The sequence below is a fragment of the Euprymna scolopes genome, chromosome 32 (assembly GCF_053919585.1).
Source record: "Euprymna scolopes isolate OS-2025 chromosome 32, ASM5391958v1, whole genome shotgun sequence".
Lineage (NCBI taxonomy): Eukaryota > Metazoa > Mollusca > Cephalopoda > Sepiida > Sepiolidae > Euprymna > Euprymna scolopes.
In genome coordinates, this window is record NC_136513.1 from 64,449,479 (window position 1) to 64,471,339 (window position 21,861).

The 21,861-nt window shown below is 37.8% G+C and overlaps 1 protein-coding gene across 6 annotated transcripts in view; it reads left to right on the plus strand.

Moving 5' to 3' along the window:
• LOC145256392 (echinoderm microtubule-associated protein-like 6) overlaps positions 1-21,861 on the plus strand; it is a 902,875-nt gene that overhangs the window by 325,226 nt on the left and 555,788 nt on the right. For all 6 annotated transcript variants that reach the window (XM_080115242.1, XM_080115245.1, XM_080115243.1 and 3 more), the window contains 2 exons: positions 7,877-8,078; positions 17,110-17,247. In XM_080115242.1, coding sequence (XP_079971368.1) covers positions 7,877-8,078; positions 17,110-17,247 — 340 coding nt within the window. The remainder of the gene's footprint in view (positions 1-7,876; positions 8,079-17,109; positions 17,248-21,861) is intronic.

Sequence of the window (21,861 nt, forward strand, 5' to 3'; positions counted from 1 at the left end):
CATCCCGTCTTTTCGATTGTCTAGCCTTAATTTCAACCTATGTCACTTCCGGTTTGGCGGTGGTCGCAACAGAAAAGACGCTACTTTTTTTCACATTCTTTTTCTCCTGCGTAGTACGGGTTCGAGCCTGCCTTCCTACTACCACTTGTTTTTTTTTTTTTTTTTTTTTTGCTCAACACACACCTCCAAACACCCAAACAACATCCGGCTGAAATGCTAGTATATATATATATATATATATATATATATATATGTATATATATATATATACATACACACTAGCTGTACCCTGCCACGCATTACTGTGGCCGAAATTGGCGCAATAGGAAAGTTCCAAAAGGTTAAATTTCCCATTTCGTATGGGTACACAGTTTTTGTTGTTCCATTTTCTGAGCTGATATAGAGATTTATTTTGTTTGGTGACTCTTGAACATGTAACATAAATTGTCCATGTGAAAAACAGTCAGTGTATAGCTGTAAGCCATACAATTGTAAAGATTGTTCCCTGAGCTTTGTTGATGGTTATTACAAATGGCAATAAAATTGGAAAGTGCAATTTCCTAAAGTGTAATGGTGTTTCTGGTGGAATCATAGGAATGCATGGAATGAAGATATATTCATCTGTGAAAGGTCCTGTTAAGATTGTTGTTTCTATGATATTGCTTAATTTTTTTACTGCAAGCCATGTGCCATTGCAAAGCTTGGATTGGTTTATATTTCACATGATAATTAGTACACCAATTTTCAGTTGCAGTACATGTGGTGGCATCCCTGGCAAATCTAGCTGTTAGACAATTAACCACTTCATCTGCTTCCACAACAGTGTCGATGGATTTGTATTTGACTACCTCACTACGAATTTTACGTTGAATAATAGCGTTAAGTTCATGGACGTCTTTGTATTGAGCTGCAAGAATAGCTCGTTCACTCAGTCAAGTGGAATTCGTATAATTTGAATATCTGGAAAAACCTTTTTAACCAACTCTTATTTTGATGTAATAAAATTACAGAAGTTAAAAGTGAAAGAATTTCGCCCTTAACTCGGATCAGCCAGCACTTTTCCTTACCCAAATTCCCACACGTGATGCAAAAGTTTTTGTGCGGATTGAGCAGTCTGCAACCAGACATGCATATTTTGAGTTAAGTTTAATATCTTTATATGGCACTAAAAAGTAGAGTATTTGAGGCAAGCATTTATTTAATTTGCTGGTGTTGATTGAGGAATTACAGGTAACATTTGTCTGAAATCTCCTGCAAGCAATATTACTGCATTCCCAAATGGTCTGACATTACCATGCACATCTTGCAAGGATCGACCAAGAGCCTCAAGTAATTTTGTGTGTGCCATTGTGCATTCATCCCAAACAATAAGTTTGCATTTTTTCAGTATTTTTCCCTATACTGGATGTTTTGGAGATGTTGAACATGAGATTTTTTAAAAATTGAATGTTTTAAAGAAGTATAAGTAGTTCCTCTACTTGCTAGCAAGGTCGCAGGTATTCTGCATGCAGCAAGGGTTAAGGCTATGTCATTTTGTCACCGAATGGCTGCCAAAATCAATTTAATTAGAAAGGTTTTACCAGTTACTCCTGGTCCTGTTCAAGGTAGCAGCAATTTCCAAATAATTTTTAACTAATCTTACAGTAAGTAAATTAGGTGACTAAAATAGGATTTATCCATGTTTTGACAATGCCTTATTCACTGTAATTAATTTAGGAGACTAAAATAGGATGAGGGATTAGAGATGGATAGATAGAGAGGAATATATATAGATAGAAAAGAAAGTGAGAGAGAAAGGGAAGAAGAGAGAAAGATAGAGGGATTGAGAAATAGACAGAGAGAGGGAAGAGTTAGAAACAGATAGGGTGTGAGACAAGAAAAGAGAAGGGGGGAGAGGGGGTTAAAGAGAGAAAGGGGTTCAAAGGGAGATGGAGAGGGTGATATAGACAGAAAGATAGATTGGGAGAGATGGATGGAGAGAGATATTATGAGAGGAAGAGAGAGAGGGAGAGAAACAGAGGGTGAACTACACTTCACCGTTTATTTCCTCGAACATTAGAGGAGAAATCCTTCGAGACTGAGGCAATTTTTATTTTTGTTAATATCCAGAGTACCCTTTTTTTGGGGGGGGGGGGCTAGATTTTCAACACATTAGAAACTGACCGGGTTATCTGTACTTTCACCTAACAATTGAATAAACTAAAGATAACTTATTGTAAAACTTGAATTTAACGTGAAAATACTATTTTAAACAAATAGTATGGTACCATAAGTACATAAGCGCCACTTTATTTTAAATATTTATTTTCCAAAAGAATTGTTTGAATAAACATGACGTCAACAGCTGGATAAAGGCGAGCGTTCCCGATGTAATAACAACAAAGCTATGTGAAAGAAATTATAAAGTAAAATTTTAAATGTAGAAACAAAACATCAACAGAAAAAAACAAAAAACCTACCGTTCATTTGTATTTCTTATTAAATGTTTGTAGAAAATGTCATTTTCTTTTTTTTTTGTCAAATAAATAAATTTTAAGCAATTTTTGCAATAAATAATAGCAACTTCGATAACTTTTATGATTTGCCCCAACGTATTATACAGCCTCCCCACGTTAAAAACGGCTTTCGGCATACCCCCCCAACCTCCTCATGTTAAAAACGACTTTCGAGGTTTGGGGGGGGGGGTTAACATGGGTAGGTTATGGTGTTTATAATACGCTGGGTCAAGTTGTAAAAATTAACCAGCCACTTTCTTGTTAAAGTATTTTTTTTATAGATTAAAAAAAGTGAAACAAACTTTTGTGTGTGTGTGTGTGTTTTCGTTTTTTTTGTTTTTTTTTTGCAAGTATTTAAACAACAAACAAAACTAGCGAATCCCGGCGTGTAGTTTTATTATTGTTATTATTATTTTGTTATGCCAGGTAGGAACATGTAAAGAAAAAGCATGAAGGAAAAAAAACCAAATTAATGCAATTTTTTCTATAAAAAAAACAAATTAGGAAAAATGGTATACTTAGTGATATGAAAAGTCACTAAATAATCGGAATAATGAAAGAAAGCAGAAGTATATTCGGCAAGTAGCCTCGGCTGAAATCGGAACAGAAAGTAACAATGTCAAAAAAAGTTTTTTTTAATATTGTAATATTTTTTACTTTTTAATATTTAAAAACACAGTTAGATTAGATACTATGATTATTACAAAATATAACCGCAAACAGATCTATAGTTTTCTAGTTTAGTTAAGCCGAACAAACCAAATGTTCAAAATTTGTATATATAGAAGATACATATATTTCTGTAGAAATACATTTACTTATAATATATACCAATCCTTATTTAAGAAGCTCAATGTAATTACAGAGTAATATTGTGAATAAATGACAAAAAACTATATTCAAATATGTGTGCATGCGTAGATTTTTATGTGTATGTATATATGCGTTATATATTGTTGTGATAGACTATTTGCATTACCTATGAATGAACGAATGCATACACAATAAATATCAGAAGACAAAGCCGTATGGTGGTAGTTGATAATCAATGGATTAACCAATGAACAACACTTGCTTTTGTTTCTGTTAATACATTTTATTACTCTATGTCTATGTTCTTTTTGATTGTGACCCCTTATACACGGTCATAACAGTGGCAATGAATTATTTCAAAGAACTTATGATGGAAATTTGAATTTAAACATACCAATCTTACATAACAGTTGTGACACTGGATTTGAAGAACTTTCAAAGGAAACCTAAGTAAACATTCCAGTATTTGTATAACACTAATGAGTCAAAAATTCGAAAAACCCACATGGGAAATACGTGTTCAAACCCTAAGATTCGTATTACACTGAAAAAAGAAAACAGAGTTTTTGGAACAAAACAAAGCATTTTGTATTGAAAAAAAAAACCTGTCGCGGTTTCAAAATCACCTTCTCCATTTTTTTGTTGTTGTTTTTCTTCTTTCACCCCCTCCCCCGCTGTTTTTTCTCTTTGTCTTATTTTCCTTAAGCAAAGGACACAAAAGCTAACGCACCCTAAACATATGAACAACATCCGGTTTCAGTGAACACGTTCGCTTTCCCTTTCTTTTCATCCTTGACTTCTTTTCGCACATGAGAATTCAAATGTATCAAGATTAACGTCAATAATTCAAACAATTGACTTTTTACTTTTAGACAAAATTAATTTAAATAGAATTAACAAACTCCCAAGCTACTTTTGATTGCAAATTAATTAAAGTCGTTTGTTTATCTTGTGGGAGCAACATCTCTAACATCACTCTGCTTAAATGAATACAGCCCGCCTCGGCCGAATCAGATCAGATTGGCCTGGGAGCAGGAGGAGGCTCCCAAAGTGTGACTGACGCTACCAGTCATGTCGACTAAATCTACCAGCCGAGGGATTTCCAGCAGCCGCAGCAACAGCACTTAGCAGCAGTTCAAACAACCCTTCTCAGGGCTAACCAACCAGCCCTTCATCAGGGCCAATAAGTTTTTCTACCACTAATGCGATCCACTACTGCTTGCCTCCTGAGACCCACCAGCAGCGAACTTCACTTCACTCCAGCGGCCCCTGCTCACTCCTGCGACTTCCAGTCTAAGCGGCTTCCAGTGCCTCTTGCAGCTTTCTGGCAATCTCGTCTGCACCTTGCTCTTCCGGCCTGCAACCTCGCCTGCACTTTGCTCCTCCAGTCTGCAACCTCGCGTGCACCTGGCTCCCTACCAACCGTCCGTTCCTTAACACTGACCCTACGTTCTCAGTGTCGATCTTCCGTCTGTTCCTAAGCACTGACCCCACGTTCTCGGTGTCCACCAACCATTCCAGATCGCCCTGATGTCCAGCCAATTGTTCCAGACTCAGCGAGCAACCTTAAACCACGCTACGTCTAGAGTACCTGTTTCAGACCTCCCGTCCTTAGCTCCCAGTGATGTGCGACCTTCCAGACAGCCAGTAACCAGATCAAACGATCTCAAACCCTATTTCACACTTCCTTTACAAATAAAAGATGAACCCTCGTCTTTAACCAAACAACCTGTGTCTGTCATTTTTCTTTGCCTTTTTGCCATTTATCTTTTGCCCGTGTCTATCTTGTTAGTTGTTGGATCGATTGTCCACTGACGGCCGGCCCCGCAACAAACCTAATGATGCAAATGATGTTTGCAATTATAACGCAGACAAAAAACAAAACAAAAACATGCAGTGTTTTTTACTTGGAGTGAACCTGCATGAACAAAATCATTTTTTTCAAAACGGATCAAAAAAAGCTTGAAACAGCTGTGTAAAATAAAAGCAAAAAAGTGAGAATATTTTTTTGTCTTTTTCTCCGTTTGTTTATGACAGTAAAATAGCAAGCAATGGGTTTATGAAAAAAAAAAAAGGAACAGGGGTTTACGTTTTTTTTGTTTTCACTTTTAAATATTTATAAAAAAATTATTCTTTGCCGTGTACGTTTTTTTCTTCTATGAAAACAGAAGACATTTTTGCTTTGGAGCAAATACTTCTGCAAATAGAACCTTAAAACTATTACGTATTTTGGAAGGCAGAACTGGTGCCAAATAAATTAGTTTCCTCCCAATTTTCGAAAGAGACTGAAAACTTTGTAAAACTGAACACGATTTCAATAAATAAAAAAGAACCTGGTGCATTCTTTGTTGTTGCCAACTATTATTATGGACACCCTCCAAGCAACTTTAAAACAATTAATCAAACTGCAAGTACAATAACAACAATAACAGTTGGTAAAACTACAAAAGGAAAACCTGTAGCATATGAAAGAATTACTCATCAAGTCACAAAAAATAATAATAATGCATTTTCACAAGCCTTGATATGGAATGCAATTGACAACCTCTATGCACCAGAAGAAGGTAAGTCATTTTCAGCTTATTGCAGACGATACAAAAACTTTTTTAGCATAGACTGTCAGTCTTGCTCTAACCAGAAAAGGTTGTTTGCTAGTGTGCGAATTGGAGACTTCTGAACATAATAAATTTGTGGATTTTATTTTACCATAAAAAACGTTGAAACTTTCTTTTGTTGACACGGTGGAGCTCCTTACAGAATCGTTTAGCTCAAAAGTCTCTTTGTTCCATAAACGATGGAAATGTGAAAAACAACAAAGATGATTTTGCAACATATGCTACCATGATAAATAAACAATGAATTTAAACTATCAGACCTAAGTGCGGACAATTTTAAATGTCTAGTATTTGTGCAAGGACTGATATCAAATCAAGATGCAGAAATTAGAAGGCATGTTCTAACAAAACTAGAAAACGAACAGAAAAAATATAAAATCAGCAGAAGAGTGTCAGAAAATAGAAATTATTAAAAAAGGCTCAAAACCAACAATGTACATAACAAATAAAATGTGTGGTCATATCTGTACACTTGTAAAAAAATTTTTAGGAAGAAAAATTTTGTCTCCTTTTAATTGAGTTAGAGACTGCCCATATCTGTCAAAAAATGCTTGGTATGTATTAAAATCAGACACAAACGGAAACTGAAAATGAAGGTTTACGCAAATATGTAACGGTAAACATTCTGGATAAAAGATTAAAATGCTATTGGACTCAGGTTCAAACATTTCGATATTAAATTTAAATGGATGGAAAAAACATTAAATAAACCCATAATGGTGAGATCACACAAAACAGCAACATATTAACTTTGAAGGAGATTTTTAACTAATTCTAATTTCTATTGGGAAAAGCAAAAATGTTAAAAATCTGTCTACTAAGAAATACTGAATGCATAAATTTAATTTATGCCAATATAGACGTTTTGCAGAAAAGCAGACTTAACACTATCTGAAACAGAGAATTTAATCTCAAACTTCAAAGAGAATTTATAGAAGTATTCGTATCTGGCCTGAGGAAATGTACAAAAATGGCCACACTAAGGTTAAAGCAGATTATACAACCAATATTTAAAAGAAACTGCAACATGCCACTTGTGTCCTTAAAAAAATCGACAATAAGTTTGACCAACTGGAAAATGTTGATATTCTATCCTAGATAGCATACAGTCAGTGGGTTGCTCCCACTATCTACGTGAAAAAGAGATCTGGGGAAATTTGTGTTACTGCAGATTTTTCAACTGGCTGAACATGTCATTAGAGGACTTCCATTATCCCCTAGCAAGTCCAGAGGAAGTCTTTACAAAACGAAACGGTGGTAGTTCCTGTTTCATTTTGTTATTCTATTCCCGTGTTCTGTTTTCCTTGTAACTCCTTAAACAGTCATAACATATATGTATATATTTATATATATGTATATACATATATATGTGTGTGTGTATCTATCTATCTATATATCTATACACACACACACACACACACACACACACACATATATATATATATATATATATATATATAATGTATGTATACGTGTATTTGTATAAGATGTACTGTTACTCGCTATTCAATATACTTTATTGGCATAAAATTAAAAAAGCGCATATAATTCTTTATCAGAACAGATGAACTTGATTAGCCACTAATGAGGCTAACTTTACAATTCACAACAAATAAAATTATGGATTATTTAAGATTTCTACCCAGTCATGGCTGATGCCACTATGGATTAAATAAAAATTTCATTCAAAATTCTATACAAATTCCTGAATTCAGCATGAGGAACCTGAAGAAGGTTGGAGGCTACATCGCACGAAACATTGTTGGAATAACATCCAATATGAGAATATTAATAATCTAAACAAAAACAGAACAATTTTGAATTTGCATTTTCCATCTTATTTCCAACTGTGTTTTTAATGTTCATAGTTCATAGAAGCATCGGAGAATTTTGTTCTTTTTTGTTGTGTTATTCAAGTGTTACTTTAGTGACAACACGCTTTTGTCATTTTAGGTTTGTGTGTCCGCAGTGTATGTTGGAAAGGAGAGATGGTGTTAGTTGGTACCAAAGATGGTGAAATATTTGAAGTGCCTGTTCATGACCAAAGCAAACCTCAGTGTTTGGTTCAAGGTCATGCTGAAGGGGAACTCTGGGCATTAGCTATTCATCCCAAAAAGCCAATATTTGCTACTGGAAGTGATGATCAAACTTTAAGGTACTTGAATTTCATTTAAGAAAAAGAAAATTCCTTTGCTTTTACACTAGTATGTCAATTATCAACTGTTTGGAATCATAGATTTATCTTGATGCAAAAATGCACTAACTTAAAATTTGTAAAATAAATCATTTTAAATTTTTGAATGAATGGATATATCTTGAATATAATTATCATGTTCATTAAAATTGAAAAAAAAATCACAAATAATTAATTTTTAAAATTTTATCTTTAAACATAATATTTTGCAAAGTTAATATTTGTTTAATATTTCGCATAGTTAATCTTTAAAAACGTATATGAATTTTACAACATAAATTTACTGCATAAAATATGTTAGAAGGAGCAGGTGTGTTTTTTATTGGAGTGAGGAGTCAACTGCATTCGTTGGGATATACTTTTATTCCTTTCATAGGAGAAAGGAGCTCAGTTGTATATCTCGCTTAAGAGAGGGAAGAAGAATGTTTCTAAAAGACAAATATTTATGTTGTTGTCAAGAGAAATTTGGATAATTTTAAAGAATATGCTTAAATAATTTGTGAATTTCTACTGACTAACTAGAAAATGTTATGCTCAAAAAAGATGACAAATGAAAACAAATTTGTATTTTGAATATTATCTTTGCAAATTTTATTTGTGGAAGCTTTTACAATGGTAAAATCTCAAAAACAATTACAAGACATTTACAGGGTGGAACCATAAATTTGTCACCTTAAAGAAAACAACACTTCAGCTTTATTTTAAAACTTTTATTGGAAAATCAATTCAGGTAACTTGATTATGTAGTAGAGCTGACATCTATTCAATGAACCTGCCTTCAGCCTCAATCACCACCTCGATACGAGTCCGGAATTGGGAACATACCTTTTCCACAAGTGCGAGCTGGATTTTGGCAAATACTTGGCAGATGGCGGTGATCAGGCTGGCTTTGGTGTTATGGGAGGTCATGTTGATGATGATCTCAACCTATAAGTAAACAAAGTAACCCAGCAGGTTCAGGTCAAGAGAGAAGGAGGCAAAGTCGTAACATTCATTCTGAAGCCACGTCTGGGTCTCTTTGGACTTGTGAACCAGCTTTAAGTCCTGCTGCCAGACCCAGCATCCGTCAGCAGTCAACTGATTGCACCATACCTTGTACTCTTCAGCACATCTTGGTGCTGACTTTCAAGCCAACTTCAAAGATGTGAGGTGCCATGATGTGGCCCTCATTTGAAACCACACCAAAAACTATAATCGTGGCCGTGAACCGTTCCCTCAAGCATTGAACTATCCAGATTTGCATTTTGAGGGTTGTGGCAATGGTCCTGTTTTCATAACTTGGATTGGTAGAGAGCATGAGTTGTACAGTGGTGCATCTCCGATCTAGCTCATCTGTCACTTTCAGACATGATAGAAGGCTCATATCGGTCTTGGGATTTGTACTCAACTGGTCAACTAGTAGATTGGTCTGCAACAAAAAAAGAAAACCAGTTTTCATCAAACGGAAATGAAATCATGTCATCTTTTCTAGGGTGACAATTTTATCATTTCACCCTATATAGTGCTGTTATTAGTGGAGTTGATACAGAAAATGAATATTTCATGTGTTTCCAGTCGTGACAGCTGTCTTTGTTGAATGAAGTGTCATTGTCTTGTATGGCCTAAATCGCTTAAGAAAGCAATTTAGGCCAGTACAAAACTGGAAATATCTAGTTGCAAATTAATAATTAACTAATATCTGTTGCTGATTGTACATTCTTGGTTTTATTCTACCTCTATTGTATTCATGTTGGATTAATTCTCTTTTGTGACTATTTGTCATTAATGCTCTTTTCAGAAGAGCTAAAGCTTCTTGGCCTATTTTCAATTGCTCAACTCCTGATAGAAAAGACATTATTTAAACTTTAAAAATGATAGCTAATAACATTAACATTTGATCAATCCTGAAGTTTTAGTGGAATGTCTCAAGAATGCTGAACATAATTTGAGCTTCATGATTTGGAGTGTGTAATTCTGTTACAAATAAGAAGTAGAGTCCTAGCAGCTTATAAGTATTAGGTTGGTTCAAAAAACAACATTATTTTTGCACCAACTTAATAGCTCAATAAGAAACAAAGATTCGATATTAATCTCAACCAAGTTAAGCAGTCCCTGGTGACTACTTTCATGGTGGATTCTTTTTTGCTGAACTAAGAGGCTTTGCCTGCTTATTAGAAAAGCACTTCCTTTCCAAAAATGTTTGTGACCACTTTTTATGTCTTTATTGTGCATTTTATTGGCTTTTTAAATGATTTTTCATGAGAAACGACTTTGTTTAGAAATTGGTAAAAATGAAATGAACATTTTTATTTTATTTTTACCAGTTTTCCTGTGGCATGCTTGATGGAACCTCTGCAGGGTATTATGTCAGCAGTATATGTTCCATATCTGTGAGGAATACAGAATAATAGACGAGATGCACAATTCGTACACCCCCCCCCTATCAATGATGTGCCCATACTTTGAGCATGGGGGTAATCTGTTGCTTTATGGACAACCTTTTGATGTGAGGTGTTGCAAATGATAAAATTTAGTTTAGAGCTGAAGAAGGTGAAAACCATTACTATTTATGCTGCCTATTTCATAAGTACTAAATCTGTCCATGTTCAATGACCTATTCACATCTAGGCATTAAAGTCTCTGAGAAAAAAGATTTGATCATCTGAGGTTGAGGTTATCTTGATAGGACAAAATAGTCCCCTTGTTACTGGTAAAATTGGAGCATAAACTGAAATGACAATCATAGAACACTTGTAGCACAATGAGGTGTATAATCCATAAACCTGTGATGCTGCTTGATCCTATTGGTTAACTCTGTGTGAGTTGCAAAGCTCACTTTGTAACGTGCATCCAGGAGATAAGCGCCCGCGTGTTTGCGTGTTGTGTGGGTACGTGGGAGAGACGGATGAGGGGAAAAAGACTTACCTCGAGACCAGCTCAGCGTTACCGACCAAAAATAGAAAAGAGGACCAAGATGGCGACCGCCGTCTTTTGTAAAGTATGATGTCTCGCAAAGTCACACGAATTCTCGGAATATGCAAATTTAGCCGGCCTAGAACGACGATAAAAGCGGGTGAGGGGAAAGACGTGGGGGAGTGACGATTGAGTTGGCTGGGGAATGGTGTGGCTGTTGCTTCTTGTGCCGTGTTGAGGATATCTTACCGTGTTAAAGAGAGAGTCGGGCGCCATCTTGAATTTTTCCTTACATTTTTTTTCTTACAAGCTATTTCGGCCATTTGGCCTCTAGGACTATGACCGAGTCGAAATTTGACTTAAAGCTCATACCCGAGTTTGACGGGTCCACGTCCATCGTCGACTGGGTTGAAAGGGTCGAGCTGACGTGCGACCTTTGTGAGGTGAAAAGGGTACACACTGTAATTCCCCTGAGATTGGCTGGGGGTGCCTTGAGTGTATATCAGCAACTCAGTGCTGCCGAAAAGGGAGATGTCACCGCAATTAAAGCTGCGCTGTACAAGGCATTTGCCATGGATCCTTGTACGGCCTATGAAAAATTTGCTTCCCGAAAACTTCTACCGGAGGAAAGCGTGGACGTTTTCTTCGCTGAGTTAAAGAAACTCGCAGTTCTGTTCGGTGGAGGGGTGTCGGAGCGGACGCTCGCGTACGCGTTTGTGGCGGGCCTTCCCACTCGGGTGAAGCAGCTACTGAGAGCCTCAACCAGCGTTTCAACAACGACCATGGAACACTTGATGGAACGTGCTCGAGCCATCATCAAAGATGAGGAGGACCCGGGGGAACCAGTTGTGATGGCGACACAGACAGGCCAGATTGGCGCTCGGGAGATTCCGAATCAGAACCCTGCAAGCAATGGGAAATGTTTTCGCTGCGGCCGACGCGGACATTTTGCAAGGAATTGCACCAACAGGGGGCGTGTGCGCTGTTTTAAGTGTGGCGGTTTGGGGCATCTAGCCCAAAACTGTGCGGGAAACGTATCAGGGGAGAGGACGTCAGCGCCGCCCTGCTCCCCGAGCAAAATTTGAACAAGGCGCAACCAGTAATAACCGTCTACGTAAACAGGATACCCTGCTCAGCACTTCTCGACTCAGGCTGTTCGCATACTATAGTGAGCACCAGGCTGTGTCCAAGTTGGACTAAGAGGAAGATCAAAGTCACCACGATAGGAGGCGAGACCCAGACATGCTGTGGAGCTGGAACTGTCAAGATCTACACGGACACCGGTGCAGCCACTAAGATCAATGTGCTCGTGACCCAAGGAAATCTCCTGGGGTTTGACCTGTTGCTCGGATACGATGCCATCAAGGCGCTGGGGGGAGTCGCAATTCATCGGGATGGAAAGGTGCGATTCTTAGAGGCCCCAGTGTGTGCAGCGCTCCATATCGATCGGCCGGATTTTACAGTGGACTACGACTCGCGCAAGAGGGCCTGGATTGCATCTTGGAAGTGGACCGAGGGAATGGCACCAACTAAACTCAAGAATGGGGTTGCAGAGTACCCTATACCCAGTGAGGCCCAAGCAGAATACGAAAAGGAACTAAAGGCGTGGATCCAAGATGGCTGGTTAATCCCCTACCCTGAGGACAAGCTTGGGCCTCCGAAGGGTCTAATACCCTTGATGGCAGTAGTCCAGCATAACAAGTCGAAAGTACGGCCCGTGCTGGACTATAGGGAGCTTAACAAGCATATTGAAGCCTACACTGCCGATGCTGACGTATGCGCCAGTAAGTTGAGGGAATGGCGTCAGAAAGGCACTAATGTCTCAATATTGGATTTACGAAAAGCCTATTTACAGGTGCGAGTTGATGAGACGTTGTGGCCGTTCCAGACAGTTTGGTTCCAGGGGCAGAGGTACTGCCTTACACGCCTTGGCTTCGGCCTAAATGTGGCACCACAGATCATGAAGACTATTGTCAACACAGTATTGTCCCAAGAAAAGCCCATGAGGGACTCAACGTCAGCTTACATTGATGACGTATACGTCAATGAAGATGTACAGTCTGCGTCGTGTGTCAAAGAAAAGTTGGCTCAGTTTGGTCTGGAATGCAAGAATCCCGAACGTTTAAGGGAAGGAGCACGTGTATTGGGATTGGATGTTTATGAAGAGGATGGCACCCTACAATGGAGGCGTGGCAGTGAAATTCCAAGCATCCCCAACCTCGTTACAAGGCGGACCGTTTTTTCTTGGTGTGGAAAACTTGTTGGTCACTTACCGGTCTGTGGCTGGCTCCGCGCAGCTGTTGGTGTGATTAAACGCAGAGCAAATTTAACAACCACGGGTTGGGATGACATATCCGATGATGTCCTACTAACTCTGATGATTAAAGAGACACTGGAGAGAGTGAACAAGAAGGACCCTGCCTGTGGGCGGTGGTGTGTTAACGGAGACAACGTAGGTGTGTGGGTTGATGCCAGTTCTTTGGCGTTGGGAGTATCGTTGGAGCAAGGAGGAAACGTGTTCGAGGATGCGTGTTGGCTGCGGCCCGTAACAGATTCTCAGCATATCAACCTGGCAGAGCTGGACGCTGTTGTAAAGGGGGTAAATCTGGCCCTGCAGTGGCAGTCTAAGAAGTTGACCTTGTACACAGATTCTCTCTGTGTCTACCACTGGGTGTCTGACACACTTTCAGGACGGACACGAATCCGTACCAAGGCAGCAAGCGAAATGTTAATACGGAGAAGGCTAGACACGCTAAAAAACCTGGTATCTGAGTATGGGCTATCACTGAGCGTCACTCTGGTGCCATCACATTGTAATCGTGCTGACCAACTGACCCGTGTACCTCACAAATGGTATGAAGCCGCGAAGATGGGAATGGAGATTACTGCTCGATCTTGTGCAGTTGCAATCGACCCATGTCAAATACAAAAAATTCATGCACAGAGCGGACATCCGGGTATCAAGAGGACCCTTTATTTTGTGAGGCGTGCATACCCAGCAGTGACCAAGATGGATGTCAGACAGATCGTCAGAAATTGTGAGGCTTGCCAGTCTATTGATCCTGCACCAGAGCGATGGCAGAAGGGTCGCTTGGAAGTTGAGAGTGTGTGGCAGCGGCTGGCCATGGATATTACCCATTACAGTGGCAAGCCCTTTCTAACTCTCATTGATTGCGGGCCTACGAGATTTGCGGTGTGGCGGCAGATGACCAGACAGGATTCAGCAAATGTTGTTCGCCACCTATCATCCATTTTTTTTGAGCGAGGTGCGCCGGAAGAGCTCCTGACTGACAATGATGCAGCGTTTTGTAGCCAGCAAGTCCGGCAGTTGTTAGATGAGTGGGGCGTCCGTCTACGGTTGCGATGTGCGCATGTGCCATCAGGAAATGGCATTGCTGAAAGAAGCCATCGCAGCATCAAGAGAATTGCTGCCAGGAAGCGATGTACTATTGCGGAAGCAACATATTGGTACAACATTATGCCAAAGGACGGGACGTCCCCTTCAACCGCACCTGCGAATGCTATTTACACGTACCGAGTCGGAGTGAAGGGAATCAACACTACGCAGCCAACCGACAAGGGAACATATAACAGATATGAAGTGGGAGATCCAGTGTGGGTGCGGCCTCCAGGAAATCGGTGCACCGACAAGTTTAAGCGAGGACACATATCTGGAGTGATTAGCCAGCAGTCTGTTTTGGTCGATGGAACCCCACGACATGTGCGAGATCTTCGCCCAGCTACCGAGGTGCGTCATACAACTACAGAAGAAAGCAGTGAAGCGTCTAGCGATGAGCTGCCGATGCACGGATTCAGTGAGCCCCTTCCAGAGACTGATAGCGATACTTCATCTGATGAGGCGGAACCAGATCCAGAGCCCGAATCTGAAACAGTGAATGTACCTCTTCGCAGAAGCACACGCACTAAAAGGCCACCCCCCCAGTGCTCTCTATGTGATCATCAGATCAGGGGGGAGTGTAACGTGCATCCAGGAGATAAGCGCCCGCGTGTTTGCGTGTTGTGTGGGTACGTGGGAGAGACGGATGAGGGGAAAAAGACTTACCTCGAGACCAGCTCAGCGTTACCGACCAAAAATAGAAAAGAGGACCAAGATGGCGACCGCCGTCTTTTGTAAAGTATGATGTCTCGCAAAGTCACACGAATTCTCGGAATATGCAAATTTAGCCGGCCTAGAACGACGATAAAAGCGGGTGAGGGGAAAGACGTGGGGGAGTGACGATTGAGTTGGCTGGGGAATGGTGTGGCTGTTGCTTCTTGTGCCGTGTTGAGGATATCTTACCGTGTTAAAGAGAGAGTCGGGCGCCATCTTGAATTTTTCCTTACATTTTTTTTCTTACCTTGTTCCAGAAGTATGCACACCTAGCCCTTACTTCTGTCAATTGATCCTAATTGTTGAATTAAACTTCTACCAAAACAGCAATTTGTCGAGTTTCAGTTTCTTCAGAATGATACCAATACATCAGGATTCTTAAACTTATGAAGGTTATAAATGGCCTATCTTTTTTTTCTTTGCAATTTTAGTCTAACTAGTATGAACAACCACCAAATCACAAGTTGTTAATAAGATTTATTTGAACAGGCATGTGATTAGGCCACCTTTTCAAGACACAGTGCTAGCCTGAAAAGGCTGTTCAGTCAATCATTGCCAAAGAATAATGTTGTTCAATTAACAGTACAGAAAAGATAAAGATTTTACACAAGAGTTGCTGTCTCCTAGATGGATGGTCTAACAAAATCTATGAGTCTATCCTGTTCAGTGAGATAACTTTCTACCAGACATTTCTATGCCCATGCTAAAAAAAAAAAAAAACTGCATACATTAAGTTTTTATTTCTGAATAAGTTTTCTCCTTAGAAATTTGGACATAATTTGGAGACAATTAGAACATGAGCAACAATAGTGAATAAGATTTAAAAAATTACAGTTAGCTTAGGAAAAGCATGTCGAACTCACCAAATCAAAGATATACACAGTATTAACCATTTTGCCAGTTGCAGCAGGAAATTCAAGATGTTCAGGATAAAGTTGATAAGATTTTGACATTCAGAACCATTTGAAGTATAAAAAGCAATATAGTGCAAGGTATAGCTGTTTCAGTGGGTTTGAAAGTTGGAGACTATGAATGACTTGAATGCATTAGAATATTTAAGAAAGTTTGCAACATATTAAAAAATTTGGATATCTTAATTGCTGCTCAATGTTCCTAGAATACTTTGAAGGTTGTAAGTGAGTTGAAGAATTATAATGGAAACGTGGAATCAGTGGCTAGCAGGGAGGATCATAGCAAGCATTCTGACTGTGTTTGCAAAGCAAAATTCGTTGAGAAACTGCAAAAGAAAAGGCATGGGAAGAACCAGAGACTTTGGTAAGAGAGATGAGCACTGGAATAGTGACTATAAAGAAATCACTGAATGAGAATCCTTGCTACTCCTTGTACAGATTCAGGAAACCTTCTACTCATTACCAAAGCCCAAAAGAATCAGAAGCCAAGAAACTCCTCAACAAGGCAAATCACTTAGTTAAGATATGCATGCTCTGGCTTTTCTCATGCGCACATAATGCCACTCTATACCTTGACAAAGAGACTCGATTCAGCCATAGCCATATTCAGTCATTATCTACTGTTGTCAAATGCTATGTAGAATGGATGCTTGTTGGGAGAACATACATGTTACACTAGAGCCCAGATTCATGTCACATTTTCAAGAAAACCAAGCAGTAGCTGACTGAGAACTTTCATGATTTTGTCAGTCTCAACATCTGCAAACTCACCTGATTGTGACATCCTGTATAGAGCACAGTTGAGAGAGAATTAAACTGGTGTTCAAGTATCTCTTGGATTACACTGTGAAATGATTCAGTCCATGGATAAAGGTTTGGGTGAAACTCAGGGCAGCTTCCTTGAGTGAGATAAATTCAACAGAAGTTCATTGAAGAGATACATTTTGGATTCCAAAAATGTATTAATATTAACCAATGTATAGTGTTTTTTTTTCTTTTCTTTCTAAAAACTGTCAAAGTTATCTTGAACACCTTGTAAGATTATCTACTATTAAAAAAATTATCTTGAACTTTTCAGACTTTGTCACATGAACAATTTTGAGCTTCTTTCAAAGACAACACTTGACCACAAGATTCGTTCATGCAGTTTTGATAATGATGGTGGACATATTGCCATTGGATTCAATGATGGATCTTTTGCTGTTTTAAAATCCAGGTATTATGCCATTTTCTTTTGAATGTGGATAGCTATTCATATATGAATGGTTAATGAAGGTTATTAGATGAAGAGTCTTCTATATATATATATATATATATATATATATATACACATATAGTGTATCACAAAAGTATATATATATATATATATGTATATATATACACATATAGTGTATCACAAAAGTATATATATATATGTATATATATACACATATAGTGTATCACAAAAGTATAAATATATATATATATATATATATACACATAGTGTATCACAAAAGTATATATATATATATACACACACATATAGTGTATCACAAAAGTATATATATATATATATATATATATACACAGTGTATCACAAAAGTGTATATATATATATATATATATATATATATATATATATATATATATATATATATAGACTTATATGTAATATACTGAGTTCGTGTAATTCAGTAAATTTTCATATACCAATAGGTTTTAAGCCAAAAAAGGTTGACTTAAGGATTAAGCTACAAAATTATCACATTTCATAATTGAGCATTAATATACTGTGCGTGCAAAATCAAGACTTCAAGACAAGGTGTTGATGGCAACGAAAAGTGTATTTCATTTTATGTTACAATTGTTTCAATGTCCAGTTCAACAATTTCAAGCATTATATCGTTTGAAAATTTTCAAAAACCAGCATTTCTTCAGACTTTATGAATAAACACACTTTTGGCAATGTAGCATTTTTGAATAGAAAGAAAAAAATGGGGGTGTGGGGGAATCCCTAACGGGAAAAACATGCGAGAAACATTTACCTTGGTTGTGGTTACGGAAAAGCCCATTTAAATATTAATGTATCGCCTAATTTTCGTAAGAACAGAGTTGTTTCTAAGCCATTTAAAAAAAGAAAAAATTAAAAAAAATATCCCATTTGTTGGGTTCCTAAATTCCTTTATTTCCCAATGATTGATTTTTTTGTAAAAAGAATTTTTAAAAATTGGTATCTATATTTATATTATGTTCGTAACAACCTTGTAAAGATGTTATGGTTAGTTTTAGTTTCGTATTAGTGGCAAGTAATGTTTATAGATTATGATTTTATTGGTACATGGATATAAGACCATTTCAGATTTAGAATTTGATTGAATATGAGAATAAAGTAAAATGGGTGTATTAAATATATATAAACCTTGTACGACATTTCGGGTGTAGTGTTCTAATCTCTTTACTGTCTGAAAATTCCTAGTTATTCTACTTGAAAAATGTTTTTATGTCGTTGCTTGGGATGATTTGAAGGGAGATAATCCAATTAAGTTGTTTAGCACTGCTAGTTAATTCTGGGTCAATTTTGTTTCTTATAATGGTTAAAGGGAGGTAATTCAGGCCGTTTGTGTTTTCGGTTCATTGATTACTCGAAGGCGACTATGATTTAATAATTAATTTAATCAGATGAGTCCAGAACATCCTACATTGGCTTATTTAACAATTAAGTATATAAATTATGTTTTTGTTCTAAAGGAATGGGATGTGTTTAACTTGCATCTGTTATTAATCACTTGTGCTGCTCCTGTCATATAGTTCATGCATTGTGTTCTTGAGTTGTCTAAATAAATAAAATATTATATGTCTTCTAATTATTATTCTGTGGGAAAATGTCTACTCCTGCATTTATGGGTGAAATAATTTTTTTCAGTGTTGTCCCATGAAGAGATATACTTAAATATTTGAAGAAATGTGAGGGGGGGTATACTCACTTTTGTGATACACTGTATATACCAAGTTAAATGTATTCAGGAGGGAAAACTCATGAATTAAAACGAGGTTATTAAAGGTTATAAAAAGAGCAAAATATAATATTTTATTCATATAGAAAAATATTACATAGTCACTACATTGAACATGCTAGTGTTTTAGCAATGTAATAAAGTCTCTGTTCCTGCGTAGAAGTCCGGTTCTTAACTCTTGCTAAGAATATATATAATATACATATATATGTGTATTATATTTAAAAAAAAACAAAAACAATATGTATGCTGCTCCCCATGTGGGAGCACCAAGTTGGTTAAAGGGAAAATTATTCCCAACTTACATTTAGGTAAAAAGGCACTTTCGTGAATAATTGAATTCATTCAAAACGTATCGCAAAACAAAAACAAAGAACATTTTTTTTTTTTTTACATGGTGATCACCACCAATCAAGGCCCGGAAGCCACTCAGGGATAAGGTTTATTGCAAGTACAGTACGTTAGTGTGGAGATTTAATGAAGTGTTTACTTAAGGGGGCGGTTCATTAGGAATTTGTTTACGTTGGACTTGAAGACATCCAGGTTGTAGTCAGATGGGAAGCAGGCAGACGGAACAGAGTTCCACAGGCATGCAGTTCTAAGAAGGAAGCTTTGTTCATGGAATCTACATTTTGATTTAGTCACAGATAAAGAGTAGGTAAAATTTTTGACAGTGGATTCAGCTAGACGGGTGTTTTTCGTGAAAGATTGGCAAGGGGGGACCAGAGATTGGAGTTCAGACGAGCACCTGCCATAGAAATAATGATAAAACAAGGATAGGCTCGCAATGTCTCTTCTGTGGGAGAGAGGTTGCAGGGAAGAGAAAAGGGAATCCCCCACTAAGCCACAAAGTTTATTTTGTACTCTGTCAAGGAAGGATAGGCTGTTTTTAACAGCTCCTGCCCAGATATGGAAGCAGTATTTCATCCTTGGGCGTACTTGGTTTTTATATAGATAGAGAATTGCATCAATAGTGAGATATCTTCTGGAGCAGTAGAAGGATCCCACCATCTTTCCAGCGACCTTGGCAACAGACTTGATGTACGTGTTCCATTTCAGGACAAACCCAGAAGCTGTATGTACGTGTTCCATTAAAGGACAAACCCAGAAGCTTGTCAAAACATGGGGGTTCTCCTAGACGAGAGCCATCCATTTCAATTGATGCCAGATGGGGATCAGAGTGTTGATGATATAAAGATAGGAGTTTGGTTTTAGATGCATTAAAGGTAACTAGTCATGTCTTCCCCCACTGAACCACGCGCTCGAGATCAAAGGAGAGAGAATCAGAGAGAACGTTGTCATTTACAGCCTTTGATGTGTTGCCATAGATGGTCATCAGCATAGATGTCAACGAATGATTTACGTATGTGTTTAGGGAGATCATTGATGTAGATCAGGAAGAGAGTTGGGCCCAGGATTGACCCTTGAGGGGCTTCAGCATTGATACTGCAGGCCTCTGATTTTTGTCCATCAACCACTACTCTTATGAGCCTATTGGAGAGAAATGATTTAATGATTGAGAAAACATTTCCAGTTATACCGTAGCTGGAAGCATCTAAATAAATCGTGATACATCCAGACAGTTGAGCGGGATGGACGCATGGATAAAGGGTTTAGGCTCATTACCGCAGGTTTCCGATTTCGAATCTCGCTAGGTTCAGCCACTCTGATGAGTCGTAGATGACGAAACACGGGTCAGTGGATAATTATGTTTAAAAAAAAAAAAAGAAAACAATATGTATGCCGCTCCCCATGTGGGGGTACCATGTTGGTTAAAGGCGAAATTATTCCCAACTCGCATTTAGGTAAAAAGGCACTTTCATATAATGAAATAAGAATTACAGTTAAGTTTACTAAAATGATCCTCAGAATTTCGAAGAAATACTTTCCTTCTCATCAGAGAGTAGGGTTTAGCAAAATGCGGGGTTGGATTTTGCTTACAAAAGTATTTAATGAAACTATAAGTCATAGATCTTACTTGATAACAAAAAGTGAAGCAGAGGGAATAGGGTGAAGAAAAAAGTGATTTCACGTGAATGGATAGTCTAGTGAAGGGTAAAGTATCTAATGACGGTAAAATCCAAAAATGCAGAATCCAAGAAAATTGGTTAAATTCCCATTCGCACACGTAAAATCCAAGGGAATCACGTAATTGGAAGATGGTCCAAAGTAATCCAAAAAGCAGAAATCATGGAATAATTCACAAAGAGGTACAAGGAAAAGGGAATGAATTCCAATAATATTATTAAAATAAAGATGTGCATAAAAAAATGGAAGAAAATTAAAACTCGACTGTCGAGGCAAGGCTAAATTAAGAAAAAGAAAATTAATTAATTTAGCCAGACAGACAGACACACACAGGCACTTTCAGTTTTATAGATATATAGATATAGATAGATATATAAGTGTATTTTACGACCGGGCAATGTCAGACGGCCTCCTAGTATGTATATACTAGCAGGCCGCCCGACATTGCCCGGTCGTAAAATACACTTAAATATTATATTTTGATTAATGCAGACTTCGTATTTATTATTATATTATACTAGCATTTCAGCCCGGTGTTGCCTGGGTGTTTGGAGGTGTATGTTAAGCAAAAAAAAAAATAAATAAGTGGTTAATTTTTTTAACTTAGACCCCTATTATAACCCCTTAAAATTTATTGTTTTGGGCTCAAATCAAGTTATTAAGTTAAATCCATGTCCAAGGAACCTTTATCTAAAATTTCAAGTGTTTAGACCCAAAATTGTCGGAGGAGTTTGGTAGAGTTCTGAAAGGTCAAATTGTTGAACTTTGACCCCTTAACAGCCAAATTTCTGGCCGAAAACCGACCACAT